This window comes from Xenopus laevis, chromosome 8S (genome assembly GCF_017654675.1).
Source record: "Xenopus laevis strain J_2021 chromosome 8S, Xenopus_laevis_v10.1, whole genome shotgun sequence".
NCBI lineage: Eukaryota > Metazoa > Chordata > Amphibia > Anura > Pipidae > Xenopus > Xenopus laevis.
In genome coordinates this window covers 80,524,536-80,542,107 of record NC_054386.1, presented here as the reverse complement: position 1 = coordinate 80,542,107, position 17,572 = coordinate 80,524,536, and the positions used below count along the sequence as shown (strand labels likewise).

At 37.6% G+C, this 17,572-nt stretch overlaps 1 protein-coding gene across 3 annotated transcripts; it reads right to left on the bottom strand.

Annotated features, from left to right (window-relative positions):
* Nucleotides 1-2,367: 2,367 nt before the first annotated feature.
* Nucleotides 2,368-17,365, bottom strand: wdr46.S (WD repeat domain 46 S homeolog). Of its 3 annotated transcripts, none has more exon segments than NM_001122879.1 (17): nucleotides 2,368-2,578; nucleotides 2,668-2,855; nucleotides 4,599-4,712; nucleotides 4,890-4,985; nucleotides 5,480-5,574; nucleotides 5,750-5,897; nucleotides 6,314-6,467; nucleotides 6,642-6,741; nucleotides 7,358-7,493; nucleotides 7,885-8,035; nucleotides 9,371-9,475; nucleotides 9,677-9,738; nucleotides 9,845-9,932; nucleotides 10,812-10,924; nucleotides 11,597-11,677; nucleotides 12,469-12,648; nucleotides 16,794-16,832. In NM_001122879.1, coding segments are annotated over 16 exon segments (1,761 nt in total). In that variant the 5' UTR covers nucleotides 16,821-16,832; the 3' UTR covers nucleotides 2,368-2,578; nucleotides 2,668-2,744.
* Nucleotides 17,366-17,572: the final 207 nt, after the last annotated feature.

Below are 17,572 nucleotides of genomic sequence, written 5' to 3'. Positions count from 1 at the left end.
TTTTCTGCTTCAGAACAGCATAAGAACTGAAGTCAGGAGTTAATCATAGGAGGGGCTGGAAGAATAGCCTTTTTTTGGTGCAAGTTTTGTAAGCTTTTGGGGTGCTCAATCACATTCCTCACTGAGGCACAGCACCTGCTCAGTCAGTTCTGGGCAGCTAATAATATGCTGATCCTAGTAATATGCTCATAGCATGCTAAAGAAAGTGAGGTTACATCTAAAGAATAACATTTTATTCAATTTAGTTTTGTTCCTTAGATGCAACCTATTCATAAAGAAGTAAAAACTTATAATGCTGATGGACCCCATATAAAGGAAACACAATCCTCCTTGTCTGTAACAAAAAAATGAATAAGGGGAGCACAGAACACTGCTTTATTCTAATACTAAACAACACAGATGTGCATCATAATAAAATCAGAAATCCTGAATCCAGAATTCTCAGTTGGGGGTTATTAGGGCTATTACAGATAGAGCTGTTTGTTCGGTGCTCTGTTGTGGTGTCAGTTAACACAGCCCATTCTTTCCTATGATGGCTGTACTGTACTGAACACAAAACGCTTAGATATAGATTGTGTGTCTCTGTCTTAAATATATTGATAATGGGTTGAGTGCAGAGGAATCTTGTATTTGTCTATATGTATTTTGTGGTCACACCCTCATTGCACCACCGCCTAATCATTTTAAAAACTAGTGGTGAGCACAGTGTGTGGGTGTGTGTGTGTGAGTGTGTGTCTCTAACATTCAAGGTGTCTAAGTAAAATGTCGCCCAAGCCGTTTCACCCATTAATTTAAATACAGTATGTGTGCACTTGGTTTGTATGGGAGCACAGTGAATCATATGATTAAGGAGGCAGCCCTTAGTACATTAAATTACAGTTTTTCTATTCATGATTATCCAATGGCACATACTAATAGATAAGTATATTTTTATGAAAATAGTTCATTTATTTGAAGCAATGTTTTACAAATGTGCTGTTGTATGCATAGAGACCTGCAATGTTCAGGGGTAGAGTTTCTATTTCAGCCTTCAATAGACACGGACGTTGCTTCTTTCTCCCCTTTCACATCCCCTCTTCTAGCTGCCTCCAGATTTTTTAGAAATCTTTTTCTCTGTTTCCTTTCATCTTTTTTTGGTATTTTACTGTAAACTCCCACCAATTTTCCTTCCATATTCTTTCTTCTTTTTCATCTTTTCTAATTTCCTCTTTCTCCACTTATGACATTCTTTTTTCAGGCTTTCCAATTTGTTTACAATTATTTTCCTCTTCTATGTGTGTATGATTGTGCACCCTCTAGGTCAGATGATGGTTTTTGTAATTTCAAGTACCCAATTTGTTCAAGACATGTAAATCATAAAGTTAAGGGATATACAATGTATATGCAGAACAGCAAATAAGTACTGTGTGACCAAAGGTATGTGAACAACCGGCCAGTCCAACATCTCATTGCAAGACCGAGAGTATTAACATGTTGTTGGTCCTCTTTTCACTCCTATCTCTTCAATAAAATACTGTATGGACCTTTAAGCATAGGATCCATATTGCTGAAAGAAGAAAAGGACATTCTCTAAACTACTGCCACAAATTAGGAAGCACAGAATTGTTAAGAATGAATGTGTATTAAAAGAATATGACAACACTTCCCAGTGGTTGTTGGACATGTTGCTGTATTATTCATGTTCTTCCATTTTTTTTCTTTTACACCAATGGCCCTCTATACCTGATGTACTGCAATTGTTTTTTTTAAAAAAAGTAAAAAATGATTAGTAAAAACATGTGCATGCTGTAGTTGCATCTGTGTAGTCAAAAATTTGAAAAGGTGCTTGGATACTTTTGGCTAAATAGTATATTCGCTCCAGATCTTATTGAGCTGTGATGGCGAAGCTGGGCCCTTACGTGAGGGCCTACACCACAGTCTAGGACCATCTGCTGAGTGCAGAATATGAATGAATGCAGCAAGGCTTCTGGTGGAATGAAACCCCAGGTGACCCATAACACATAAAATCAAGGCGTGCATGTTTCCCAGTGGCCGTACGTTCAACTCCCTCTATAGTTACATTACTGGAATACAGGATGGCAGTATTTGAAGTCAGTAAGATTGAACTAACCAAAAGAAAAACACAATAGCCATCATATTATTTGAAGACCTATTCCTACAGGACACTAGAGAAGTGGCTGGCAGTAGAAAGGGGAGACAAGTCACTTTACAACTTTTGATGTTTCCTCTTCTAGTGAATATGAGCTTTACACTGGTTGTTCCTGTGTCCCCCAAAATATAACTGATGGACATGCTATTATTAAACATTAATTTATAATAATTACAACAGCAGTGTAAACAGAATGAAGATAATTGAAGTCACACTAATTAAACTGACCTTGTTATTTACTTGAGAATTATATGCACAGTAAAAATGACTTATTAAACATATATACAGTATGTGTGTGTAGGGCTGAAAGAAAACAAGGCTATAAACATTATTTGACAAAATGCCACTCAAGAGTGTTGTATAGTGGGTAAGGCAATACAAATGCCATGAGCACAATAAAAAAAATATATATATATTATATATATATATATATATATATATATATATATATATATATATATATATATATATATATATATATATATATATATATATATATATATATATATATATTTTTTTTTTTTTTTTGCTGGTAAAGATGGAATTTTCACTGTGCTGCAGATGAAAGTCTCTGCCAAGCCCGACGTGCTGCCGCTCACTTTTTGAATCTGTCTAAGGCCGACTGTTCAGCTCGGGATATTATCCCTTCACTGCTCTTCTCTTTCTGTTGTTTTTTTCTAACTTCAATACTTTTTTTAATATGTTCCTGCAAGGAAGAAATCAAAACAATTAGAGATCTAAAACAGGAAATGAAGTAAGTAAGGATGATAATTATAGAGAAACATAAAACCAAGTGTCTGCAGTATGAATGGTATATGACAGGCGTACACATGAGAGGGCATAAAATAGTTCTAGATTGTCGATCAGTCCATGACAACATGGATTTACCATGACAATTATCCGTGTTAAAACAAATCATTAAAGGGATTTTTCACCTTCCAAACACTTTTTTCAGTTGTTGTTCAGGGTATTTATAGAAAATGAAATAAACTGCTTTAAGGCAGTGATTTCATACTGCAAGTTTTCATTTATTTTAGCAAACATTAACAATTAAAGTGTTTTTACCCGAAACATGTAGGGGCAGATTTACATATGGTCGAATATCGAGGGTTAATTAACCCTCGATATTCGACTGCCGAATGTAAATCCTTCGACTTTGAATATCGAAGTTGAATGATTTACCGCAATTAGTTCGATCGAACGAAAAATCATTCGATTAAATCCTTTGAATCGAACGATTCGAAGGATTTTAATCCATCGTTCGAACGATTTTTCTACGACCAAAAAAACATAGGAAAGCCTATGGGGACCTTTCCCGAAGGCTAACATTGCACCTCGGTAGGTTTTAGGTGGCGAAGTAGGGGGTCGATGTATTTTTTAAAGAGACGGTACATCGACTATCGAATGTTCGAATATTCGAACGATTTTTAGTTCGAATCATTCGATTCGAAGTCGTAGTCGAAGGTTGAAGAAGCCAATTCGATGGTCGAAGTAGCCAAAAAAACCTTTAGAAATTCTAAGTTTTTTTTTATTCTATTCCTTCACTCAAGCAAAGTAAAAGTGCCCTTCGGTGTTTTACACTGCTAAAATAAATGATAAATTGCAGTTTGAAATCACTGCCTTAAACGTTTATTCCATATTCTAAAAGTTTCCTAAATACTTTAGGGGTTACACAGACTCATGGAATTTTTACAGCTGCACGAACTTTCTATTGGTCACGTTTGAGCCAGCATCTTGTTTGTTTTTAGGTTGTTCCCAAGAAATAAAGACTTTTTTCAATTACTTTCCGTTATTTATTTTTTACTGTATAAAGTTGAATGTTCGTGTCTCTGGTGTTTGAGTCTGGCAGCTCAGAATTCAGGCTCAGACTCTAAACTGTTACAATTTGCAACATTTAGTTGATACATTTCTCAGCAACATCTCTGGAGTATTAGCAACTATTGTATCAATTTCAACAGCTGCTTTTAATGAAACTAGAGATTTTGCTCAGCAGGGACAAACACAAGAAATGTATCAACTTAGAACAGTTTACAGGGTCGGTGACCCCCCCACCCCTCCCAGAGCTGCTTTAGAAGGTGAAAAATTACACTTTACACTTCAATATTAGAAAAACGGTGAAAATAGAAAGTCATTGTAAAAAGTCATTATTTCTGGGGATCTATATGAAAACAACTAGTTGTTTGAAGGTGAAAAAACCCTTTAAAGGCAGAGGTGGGGCAGATATAAGATTGACAACTCAAATTTTTAAACACCTTTATAACAGGTATCGATGTTTTAATGCAAAAAACTATTTGTTTAATTTGCAAAGGACTTTTTATGTGTAGGTGACAGGTCCACTTTAAGTTAAGTGTGACCCTGTAAGAGTTACAGTGTACCAGTGGGTTTTATGAATGACAGCCCATCATCAACCATTTCTGCCCATATCACTTATTTCTACTTTGGAACTAACCCTTTGTTCTTCATGTGCAACCTTCTTTTTGCGTTTGAGCAAATTCCCTGAAGAACTCCGACCCTTTAACTTGTGGCGGGGGACAAAGGGGGTTTTTTCAAGAGGGTCAAATCCCTAAAACAGTATGGAAAAAAACATATTAGCATATAATCCAAAGGGATCAATATAGAATAAGAATGTTGAAAGCACTGTAAAAAGAAGAGCTAATAATAAAAAGCAAAAAAATGTGGTGAAAATGGAGCATATGAAAATGACCAAAAGAATATAAAAGGAGGACGAAAAAATTCTCACCAATCTCTCCACTTTCTCTTTGTGCTTCTGTTCCATGGTGATGGCATCAACCTCTCCTAGCTGAGTTGGATCCAAAGTGATGAGTTCTGGTTGGATCTGAAAGGCAGAAATTGTATTATTTTTATGCTGTGTTTTGGAATGCACTTTTATTGCTGCAAAACATTCTCTCTCTGCCGTCTCAAGGGGGACATGGAACGACGGGGTTAAGCTCCATCCTCCGGAGGCAGGGCACTTGATTATTTAAATTGAGGGGGTGTGCCAGAGCAGGCTTAACCCCCCCACACTGAACACAGTATTCAGTTTTACAAGTGTCCTGCTTCCGGGAGGATGGACACCCATCGCACAGGATAGATTCTTCAGTCAGCCTTCGGCTGACACGCAGGGTGACGCCTAAAACAGGGCTACCTGTTTTTACAAGGGTTAGCCCCCAACGAGGACTATTCCACTGGGGTCAAAATCCTAGCCTTCAGGCTATAACCGACCACCCAGATGAATACTTGCACTGGGCATACTAGTGCAGATGGTCTGGCCAGTGTGAGGGGTAAGTGGCTTATGTACCTACAGGTTCAATCCTACCCAAACATTCTCACCTTTTCCAGTAGAGCTTTGACTTCCCATTCTTGTCTTTGCTTTTTGGTCTCATAAGGATTACATTCCATAGCATCAAAATTTGCTTCTCCGGCACCTAGAGAAAAAAACGATATAAGAAGTAATATTATCAGCCAATTTACTAGCAATTTATTAGCAAGTAAGGAAGCAGTTGCTTGCAAAGTGGAGGTAAAGGCCAAGTCAGAGATAAAAAGCAGAACAGTGAAACAAGTATAGTGGAAGAGTGTCAGAAAAAAGTTTCAAACACTAACCTGGTACAATCATACTTGTAAAGCCTCCTCCATGCCCAATGCCCAAAACATCTTCAAAGGGGCAGAACTGAAGCCCATGAATAGGGGCTTTGACTTTTAGACACATATAAGGGGAGCAAGGACGAATGAGGTGAATGTCCTTATAAACCTAAATGCAAAGAGAATCAGTTACGTATTAAATACTTCAGTGCACCCAAGTATATGCTGGGGAACTTTGATTTTCTTCAGCAGTCATTGAAAACATCTATTTAATTGCTGAGCCTGATCTATCCTTTGAGATATTCACAGTATTTTATTTAACAAACAAACATTTTTGTATACCAAAAGATCCATACTTCTGTTGATATCTATCCCAAGATTATTGCAAAAAAAGGAACTTTTGGATTACCAGACACTTTGCCTGCAGTGTGACCTGTGTTGCAGAAACATTTCAGTGGGACAAGCCATTCCTATCTAAACCTAAAACTTTTGTCATCTTCTTCCTAGCCAGGGTATACTGAATCTAAAGCTTATGTCACACAAACTGTTTTAGCAGTAAGATGTTACCAGGTAAAACAACTTTACCTGCACAATGTCTCCGGTTCCTGCTGCTAACAGCCCCTTCTGGCTATGACACAGGGATCCTGCACCAAGTGGGAGAAGACAGGAAGTGAGTGGACGGTAAGTACGCAGGTCAAAAATGGTCAGCTTCCTGTCCAGACCAGAAGAGGCCATGTACCTGTGGAAGTGAACGGCAAGGGGTGTGGGAAAGGCAATGAAAAGGAACTTTTGACCACATTAAGGGATATTCAATGGATATTTAAGTCATAAGACAAGTGGTTGAAATGCAATTCTGAACCTAAGGGCTAACGGAAGAATGATTTCTCAGAAGTAGAAATGAACGGAGACTTACATTCCTGTTTTATCAACACTCAGGGCTCTCACTGCTCCACGGTGGCACAGCATTTTCACAAGTGGCTCTTTCATGGATGGACTCCAGAGTGACACTGTCCCTGTTAAGCATGAATGACAGATCCTAAGAATCAGGACATAGTATGAACATGGATATTCATCCTAAGCATAAACTTGAACTCCCACTGTTGTCATGTTCAAGAAACTGAAGTTAAAGGGCCAAAATGCCTTTATTTCTAATTATTCCTTTTTGTTGATGAAATCGAAATATTAAAAGTAAATGCATAATTATTTCCTTTTTTCCGTCTTTCCTGAGGCTGTGATGGCATCTCTGGCTACACCTGCAGCTTAGATTATACCATTTGTTCTCTACGGGCTGGTGCCTTTCATAAAAATCCTTTGACTACGACTCCAACTTTGACTTATGTTTTTAAAGGAACAGTAACACCAAAAACTGAAACTGCTCAAAGTAACTAAAATATAATGTACTGTTGTGCTCTGCACTGGTAAATCGGGTGGTTGCTTTAGAAAGATAACTATAGCTAATATAAGAAAGCTGCTATGCAGCAATGGCGCAGCCATTCAAGCTGGAAAAAATTGATTTTTAACTCAGCTAAGCAGACCATTACCAATAAAATATTTCCCCCAAAACGCTCTGTTACCCAGCTGATCCATACTGAAGAGAGCTGCGACAGTGTAACCCTGTGTCCTACGTACCATTGTGATGTCCCAGGTGTATAATTGCATTGCTGGGATTTTGGCACATTACATTTAGTCTTCCAGACTTAACACATGTGGCTGCTATTTCTTTACCAACAGAGACATCCAAGTATTGGAGGAATCCAGTGGAACTCTGCAGATATAAACAAAGAACACAAGAGAAAGAAGAGAGAAAGTGTGAGATATGAGAAAGGAAGAAAGTGACAGACACGAGAAAGTTAAACAAATGCAAACAGGGGAAGACAATCATCATCATCATATATGTGTATGAAGCACATTACCAGCAGTAAAAAAACCTAATTACCCACACTAACCAGAGAAGGCTCTGGTACTGCAGGTTCTGATTAGGCTTGGGACAAACAAATTATCAGTGGATGCAACCTAAGGCAGTTCTTAAATATAAATATGCAATATAAGCACAGAGGCAGCTTCAGCAGGATAAAAAAAAGTGTATACAGGAAAAAGGAAAAATATGGGAGAACAGGCATTCGCATATATAGAAAAGTGTGGAAGCTTATACTTACACATGTTGCTAGTAGGAAGTGATAAGGCAGAAATTCCATACGCAAAACATCATTAAACTTTTTTATACAGTGAAGCTCAACACCCTGCGAGTCGTAAATATAAAGCCAACGCCGCTGAGCCACTGCATACATGGTATGTGTGTGCAACCAACTTTAGGAAAAGAAAAAATGTGCGTCACTGACTTTGTATATACAGCAGTTATACATGAAGCAATGAGAACTGCCTTCTGACTGTGAGAAACCCTGGAGATACCACCACCCTGAATGTGGCAGTAATTCCCGGGTTCCCAAAGCAGTTGCATCTAGGGATGCACCAAATCCACTATTTTGGATTCGGCCGAACCACCGAATCCTTCGTGAAAGATTCGCCAAATACCGAACCAAATCCGAACCCTAATTTGCATATGCAAATTAGGGGTGAGAAGGGGAAACCATTTTTTACTTCCTTGTTTTGTGACAAAAAGTCATGCAATTTTCCTCCCTGCCCTTAATTTGCATATGTAAATTAGGATTCAGTCGGCCGTGCAGAAGGATTCGGCCAAACCTGAATCCTGCTGAAAAAGGCCAAATCCTGGCCGAATCCCGAACCGAATCCTGGATTCGGTGCATCCCTATTTGCATCAAAAGACGCAGCACAAAAAATTCACAGCAATACTATTATATCATCGTGCACCAGAAGTGACACGACTATGAAAATGCTCTAAACTTGTATCCAATTTGTAATATAAATTCAAGAACAACTCCCGGATGGGTGAAATTCTGGGGAAAATGCATAAAAAAAGCTTTGCATCCAAAAAAATGCATTTTGTACGCTGCAGTGAGTTTGTAAATGATCCTTTGGAGTTATTACTACCGACTACAATTGTACACTCGTAATAACACTTATTAAAAGTAGGGATGCACCGAATCCAGGATTCGGTTGAGTATTCAGCCATTTCCAGCAAGATTAGTATTCGGCTGAATCCTTGTGCCTGGCCGAACCGAATTCTTAAAATCGTGTGACTTTGCGTCACAAAACAAAGAAGTAAAAATGTTTTTTCTCCACACACTTAGCCTCTCTTTCCCGCCACTTTGCTGATTTACATATGCAAATGAGGGTTTGGATTCGGTTCTGTATTAAGCCTAATCTTTCACAAAGGATTCGGGGTTATAATCCAAAATAGTGTATTCGGTGCATCCCTAATTAAAAGCAAAACAGATCTTGAATAAAAGCATGCTCCTTTTAAGGACACGAAATTGAAGCTCAAACTTGAACAGAATTGGAGAGAAAAAAATGCCCAGCAAAAAATAAAAACGCTTGAACCTCTTGGTACCCATTTTCCACATGTTGGACATGTTTATAGCCCATCTGGCTAAGAAAAACAGGGTCACCTACTAATAGAGTAATGTTGATTTTTTTACATTGTCTGATTTAAACATATTTTACAGTACTCTCTATAGTTGACATTTTCTCATAACAAATAACCTTTTCTATCAGCTTGCTTACTTCACATCATTAATGGCTTCCATCACATTCATTTCACAGGTGAGCTTCTTTGACTGCCATTCCAGGGATGCAACATGACCACGCTGTCCTGCGAGCAGAAGTTGTCTAAAAAATAGATGTCACAAGGCACGAGTGAGCTACTCAGATAAGTACAACCATCTAGGAAGCCTGGGATGCAGCATAATGGGGAGATTTTGTGCAAATGCAAAATAACTAAAAAAAGAGCAGGGACATTACATTACAACAATGAATAACTGATAAAGAGCACGAGCATTAGAGCTCATTGTTTTACATGGACTTATATACCTTCCATTGCGAGTGTAGTTAATTCTGTATGGGCCAAATTGATTGAGGTTCAGGTTGAAATGCTGCAAAAAAGGTAAAAACCCTATATGAGAGGGAGCACAGGGCTTGACCTGAATAAAAAACAGAAGGTGGAATACACATTAAAGTAGTGCAATAAAAGTCTCTGACCTTTGATCCACTGGTGATGTCAACTACCTCAGCAATGTCTTCTTGAGTTATAGTACATGTGTCCTGGTTCTCATCCCCCTCTAGAAATCTGAGGGGAAGAGCAGAAATCTTCATTTGCTATAACTTTATGGCAGGCGCAGGTTTACCTAGCAGGTGCTTTTAGGCCCCTGTCATCGCTTGTATCTGATTTGTGATACAAATTCAAGAACAAATTCAAGAACAACTCCTGGACGGGTGAAATTCGAGCATGCACAAATTTCCCTCAATAGGTATGGAGCCCTGGAGATTGGCACAGAGGAAATTTTAAAAAAACATGGCGGTGTTTCCTGCAATCAAGGAATATGAACTGTTCATTTGACCCCATAACTGCTGAAAGAGTTGTACTATATAGAAACAAATACACATCAATTTCACTGGCAGCAGAATGCAAATAACAAAAATAATGGCTACAGTTTCAAACATTTTTCAGAAATTTAAATAAGAAGGCTTGTTATGTGTATACTGTATATACATTCCTGTTTATGAGAATTAAAAAAAAATAGGGGGCACAAGTAAAGGGAATAATAATAAGCATCAGAAAAGACTGACAGAACTGGATACGGCATGAAAATACTGTACAGAAAAGGGCATCTCTATAAAATAAATGTATAGAAATTCAACATTAATTTTAAAAATTATAATTGTATTGTAAATTATTGTAATTTCTGGCCATATTCATTTTAAGATGTTATGTCTTCTTTAAAACCAAACTTGTATTGCAGCAGTCTAAGGTTTCCCACAAAAGGGGAAAAAATACATGGCATCTTTTCTGCTAAGTCAAGGGCAAGCACAAACACCTTATTAATATATATGGCCCAAACAACAAATAATTCAAATCAACAAAAAAAAATTGTTATCTGTAGCTCTAAGAGACTTCAGTAAGACCTGCATCTTCTGTACAGGTAGCATTTTTCTGTGCCAGTCTTACCCTTCCTCCTCGGGCAGAAGTACATCATGCCTGGCTGCTTGCCCCAGCGCTGTCTGCACATCATTCTCTTGGTTATTTAAGCGGTGCTGAATATATGGGGAATATTTCGTGCCCTGGAATGAATACAGGAAACTGACATAGTTTCAAACAATTCTTCTTTTAAATGTTTCTTTGGAGGTTCCACAAACATATCAAGGAAACCATGAGAAAAGGATATTTAGGTCACTAAAGTGTTTTTTTAAATATAACAAAAAATGGACTTTGAGTACTATTTCATAATTTATAAAATCACTGAACTGACAAATGTTTATATTTAAGAACTGAACCCTAACCCCCCCCCCAAGCTCCCTGCCCACAGCATCTATTCCATTTAAAAGTCTGCCTGTCTTCTGACCTGCTATAAATCTGCAGAGTTATGCAGCAGAGTTCAAAGGCACCATCTTCTGTCTGTCTCTAATCCTCTTCTGTTGGAGCAGTGACATGTTTCTTAGAGGAGCATGCACAGTTGATGTCCTGAATAAACTACTACTGTGCATGCTCTTTCAAGATCCATAACGGCATCAGAAGACAAACAGAAGATGGCCCCTTTGAACTCCGCTGCACAAGTATGCACACAAGATACAGGGAGACTTTTAAAAGAAATAGATGCTGCGAGAAGGAAACTTGGAAAGGGGCAAAGGAGCGGCAGAGGAGGGGGATAAGGTTTACTTCTCCTTTAAGGCTGGAAGAAAATATTCCTATCACGTCAAACAGCCCATAATTATGTGGGGTGCCCATTTACTCACCACTTTTGATTTTCTTGCTCGCTCATACTTTAAAAGATGATTTGCAGGTACAGAAACTGAACCAGGAAAGGGATCTTTAGCCTATGACAAAAAAACAAAACAAATCACTGGTAGTATACATATATATACACAAATACAAGAGGTCCTCTGCACTCAACCCATTATCAATATATTTAAGACATTGAGACATTTTGTTCATACAGCTAGTAAAAAGAACAACTTTCCCTTGTTTGTTATAATATATATATATATATATATATATATATATATATATATATATATAGATAGATATATATATATATATATATATATATATATATATATATATATATATATATATATATATAAAGTCTTTGTGTGTATGAACTCTTGCCAGATTTTTAGTTACTTCGGTTGCGTTGGTCAATTTTTGTTATATTAGATATAAGATAGAAGGACTTGCACTCCATTTTACAGTGAATAAAAGTGTTATTTTATTCTTAGATGCATTTCCAACGTTTCAGCCCCCATTAGGGCCTTTATCAAGGATATCCTTGATAAAGGCACTAATGGGGGCCGAAACGTTGGAAATGCATGTAAGAATAAAATAACACTGTTTTATTCACTGTGTTATATGTATATACACACACGTGACATATATCCATCACTGTATTCCAGCCTTCAGATAAACACTCCCCTTTGTGCAGCCTGTCATTCAGATGAAATCAAACCACCAGTCAGCACTAGTGACTGTTTTCAGCCCCAAACCAGCTTTTTATGAGCTGAATATATCAGAAGAGAAACATAATATGTACCAAAGGCCTAGGGGTCAGAAGAGACACAGGAAACACAACACATTACAGCAGGAGTGCAAGCCGAGTTGCAGGTCTTACCCCTGAGATAAATTTACTCTTTGGCTTCGTTGGGTCTCTTTTTTCTCTATTTTGACCTATTCTTTGTTCTGTTGGAAGATGTGGAACATTTTTAGGAGATTCTGTCTGGGTATCTGTTCCATCCACATTGTCTCCTGGGGTCTGATCTTCACCTTGTTCTTCATAGTACCTCTTTACCTTCTGGAAGAGACAGGGTGTTGCACATTGTTAGTTGGTAAATGCAACAGGATAACACTTTATAAAATGAAATATAACAAAAAGTAATATAACCATCGTTTATCATTTGTATGGTTTGAGACCATAAAATCCATCTTCCACAATTCAGCCTGCCGCAATAATAAATTCTTCCTTTCAAACCCAAGTCATGATTTTGACTGATGTGTTTCTAAATATTCCTTGATTGTTTGCAGGGATTTCTGATCAGAGCATTGTGGAATAATCAGACTACTCACTTTGGGTGGCTGCACAATGGGTGAGTGAATTATCACTAGAACACTAGTTAGTACTATTGGCATGGGTGAACTGAAAACGGACTACAGGGATGGGGGTGGTTTGTGATCAGGCAAAAATCTGGTGAACTTCGACTAAAGTGTACATTTATATTGTTAAGCTGTATTCAATCGTTTACACATGTATATACCGTATATACTCGAGTATAAACTGTCCCGAGTATAAGCCGAGGTACCTAATTTTACCTCCAAAAACTGGGAAAGCTTATTGACTCGAGTATAAGCCTAGGGTGAGAAATGCAGCAGCTTCTGGTAAGTTTCAATCAAAAAATTGAGGGTTTCTGCTCCCATTGGAGGTGCCGGCGTCTCGTTTTTGGACGCTGACGACCATTCTTGGATGCCGGCGACTATTCTTGGAGACTATTCTTGGACGCCGGCGACTATTCTTGGATGCCGTCGACTATTCTTAGGCTCCGGCGACTGTTTTTGCACTTGACCCGAGTATAAGCCGAGGTAGAGTTTTTCAGCATATTTTGGGGGCTGAAAAACTCAGCTTATACTCGAGTATACGGTACATTTCTAGGATAGTTTAGGTCATAATATATTCACTGTGTTGAGCAGTGGGCATAGTTGTATACTTGAATACAGGTGCCATAGACTTTAAAGCAGACCTGTCAGCTAAACATAAAAAGCTGTATAACGAAAGTCCTTTGCAAATTAAAGAGGAACTATGGCAAAAATGAAAATTTAATATAAGCTTCAGCATAATGAAATAACAAACTTTCTAATACAATCAATTAAATATTCTGCATTGTTTCTAAAATAAAAAAAAACATTTATATTCACTATCCCTCTCTCAGCATCATTCTCTCTTCTTGCAGCAGTTGGGTGTTAGATATTCATTGACAGTTAGATCCAATATATCTCATGGGGGGTTCCTATCCTAGCAGATGTATTAGAGCTCACTCTATTAATTGATTCCAGTACAGATAAAATCTAAGAAAATAACTGCCTTTTGCACAAATCCTGCATGTAGAGATACATGAAGTCTGGTGATTTTAATAGAGTTATATCTAATACATCTTCTAGCCAAAAAGACCACCCTTTAAGATATATTGGCTCTAACGGTCAGTGACTGTCATCTGACAACCCAACTGCTGCATGAAGAGAGAATGAAGAGAAAAAGATGCAGAGAAAGGGATAGTGAAGGTAAACTTATTTCGAAAGGGATAGTGAAGGTAAACTTATTTCAGAAATGACACCAAACACGTAATTGATTGTATTTAGAAAGTTTCTTATTTCAGTGTGATGAAGCCTATATTAAATTTTCATTTTCGCGATAGTTCCCCTTTAAACATGGAACACAAATTCTCGTTTTCATTAAAACATCCATAACTGTTATAAAGATGGTTAAATATTTGACCTGTCAATCAAATATAATCTGCCCCGTGAAGTAATGTTTATTTTGTTCAACAAAAATGATATAAAGAATGTGGAATTATTAAATAAAAAAATATATAATAAAGTAGCACACCATGTAACCATCATATATTTCCTAACAGAATATAAGCAAGGTTTCGTTTCACTTTATTTTTCTAAAAAAAAAGTTCCTATAAACAAAATGGTTGGCGTGACTGCTCAAGGTGTTTTATTTATCTATATGGCAATTTACTCAGATTTAGACTGCCATATTGCTCTTCACTGATCTGCCAGTTACAGATAATGTTATTCTGTGAAAACAGTCACTGAAGCACTATCATACTAACCTACAAGCCATAACATTTCAAAGCAGCAACTATGTTTCATGGCATTATCCTGCTGTTTTGATCAGCAAAAATAGATCAATAGACAGTCTGGCTCATTTAGTAACACTGGTCTTATTTAAAGGGGTTGTTCACCTTTAAATTAACTTTTAGTATAATGTAGATAGTGATGTTCTGAGACAATTTGCAATTGGTTTTCATTTGTTATTACTTGTGGTTATTGAGTTATTTCGATTTGGATTCAGAAGCTCTCCAGTTTGTAATTTCAGCAATCTGGTTGCTAGGGTCCAAATGACCCTAGCAACCATGCACTGATTTGAATAAGAGACTGGAATATGAATATGAGAGGGTCTGAAAGATGAGCAATAAAAAGAAGCAATAAAAATAAATCTGTAGTCTTACATAGCATTTGTTTTTAGATGGGGTCAGTGACCCCAATTTAAAAGTTGGAAAGGATCAGAAGAAAAAGACAAATTATTCAAAAAGTATAACATATAAATAATGAAGACCAATTGCAAAGTAGCTAGGAATTGGACATTCTATAACATACTTAAAGTTACTTCAAAGGTGAACCACCCATTTTAAACACATGAAAATCAGAAACATGGATTCTGCATAACTAGACTCTGAGATCTAAGTAGGGTTGCCACCTTTTTTGGAAAAAAATACCGGCCTTCCTATATATTTCTCTTTTTTTCCCTATTAAAGGAGACATATAGGATAAATGAAAAAAAAAAAACCCTAATTTTGTAGGTAATTATAAGTAATATATGGTGTTGGTTTTACACATACCTCCCAACTGTCCCTTTTTTGGAGGGACAGTCCCTCTTTTGACAGCTCAACCCGCAGTCCCTCATTTGTACTGGAAAGTCCCTCTTTTCTCTGCACTGAACAGCCAGAAAAAGAAACAAAGTTTCTCACTTAATTGGCTTTTAGCAGAGAGCCCAGAACAGCTAACAGGTGCAAATAAGATACTTTGTAACAATTTTGAGACACAAAAACACAGTTTAGATAAGAAGAAATATTTTCAAACTTTCATAACCTGCCAAATTTTGTAAAACAAACATGGTAATTAGGGGGTGTGGCCACAGAAAGGGGTGCGGTCAAAAATTGCTGCGCTACGTGCATAAAAATTTTTTTTGTCCCTCTTTTTACTTCCAAAATCTTGGGAGGTATGTTTACATGGTGCTAAAAATTAATATTATCCTTTATTGGAGCTCCCTATAGATGTTCACTGGTCCTTCATGTTTCAAATGAGGAGTGGGCGTGTCCTAACGGTCCCTGCCAGAAGCACAGTGGGAGGGGACAGCCAATCACAGCCCTGCAAAGACAGGCTTCAGTTCCCTATCAGGTCCTGCCAACTGCTGATTGGTTCCTGTCCTACAGTGCAGTGAGCTGAGAGCCGCCGACTCCCCTACACAGTGTGGGAATTCAGGGAACAGGAAGTGGAAGGGAGGGATTATTAGGGTTTTTGCAGAAATATTCAATAAATCAGTCTGAAACACTACTTTTTTAAGCACAGTTCTTTTATATCTAAATGAGTATAATGCACTGGTACACTTATTTTTTACACAATGCGTCTCCTTTAATAACATTGCGATCAACCATCAAAATACCGGCCAGGTGGCTACCCTAGATCTATGACACATAATGGAAGACCACGTTCCCACAACATTCAGAGGGTTGATTAAGAATATTAATAAAGAATAACTGCAAGTCAGATTAGATTGGGACAGTAAATTTGTAAAGCTGCATGCAGTTCCATGAATAAAGTAAACATGCCCCTCAACCTGAACTTTACATACTGTAAATCCATTAGATCTTCCTTCTTCAAAAAAAAAAAAAATATATATATATAGAAATATCAGCAACCCTTTCAAATGATTGTAATCCATTACTTTACCCAGCGTTTATTCTTTATAACTGTACAAGCAATAGAATGGTTCTGGGACAAGAAATCTTATAGAGTGTGAGTGTAATTCAGCCAGTATAAAATAGAAATACACTGGTGCACGTAACAGGACTCGATGCAGTTTTATTACAGCGACAGGGAAATCCTAACGTGTTACTAAAGGTAAACGATGTAGCATTAGGCAACCCACGTGTTACTTACCTTTTTAGCTGTCTTGACAGTCGCCATTTTGGATTTCCCCCTAATCCTGTTACCGGAACAATAAAGTTACATCCACGCTGATACGCAGGAAGTGCTGACACACAATAAAGTTTGAGGCAACACTAACCCTGACCGTCAAATGGTGAGTTGCATATGGTTTTAACCAATGTAAACCCCGAACGGCTTTGAATGACAACGGAAGTATGGGTTTATAAAGAAATATGTGAATTATATAAAGTACTCTTGGAAGTTCTGAAGACAAATTGGGGTTTTAATTAAAGCGATAAAATACGCGGTAAGTGTAGAAATGTTCACCTTATGTATAGTGACACAGGAGGGTCAAAAAGCAGGGTCTACTAGCCCTATACTTATACCTATGGGCATGACTATCTCCTAGCAGATATCTTAGATACATCCTATGTCTCCCTCATTATGCAGACTATGTATTGTAGCCTGCATAAGGCATCAGAATTGCTTTTTAATTAGCCACTTTAGATATTTAATATGTGGCTGGTATTAAAAGGAAAAGATACCCCTCTTTTTGATATAAACCTATTTTGTTTTACACAGACACAGTTGCGTAACTACCGGGGGTGCAATTGGACCAGGGACAATTGGACAGCCCCAGGCAGATCACACTCCGCTGTAGGCGGCTGCAGCAGCAAAGAAAATCGGCACCTAGTTACGTTACTGCACAGACATGTCTGATTCCAAACATTTAAAGAAAATCTTGATAGTGTCTGTCTCTGCTCACAGGGAACTGTTCTCCACCCCATTAG

Excerpts from the sequence above, each read along its gene's own strand:
- wdr46.S (XM_041574231.1), bottom strand. The coding sequence starts at position 16,820 with ATGGCGACTGTCAAGACAGCTAAAAAG. Across the intron at positions 7,494-7,884 it reads ACTTCCTACTAGCAACATGT|AGTTCCACTGGATTCCTCCA; the intron begins GTAAGTATAAGC and ends TTATATCTGCAG. Across the intron at positions 6,742-7,357 it reads ACACCTGGGACATCACAATG|GGACAGTGTCACTCTGGAGT; the intron begins GTACGTAGGACA and ends CATGCTTAACAG.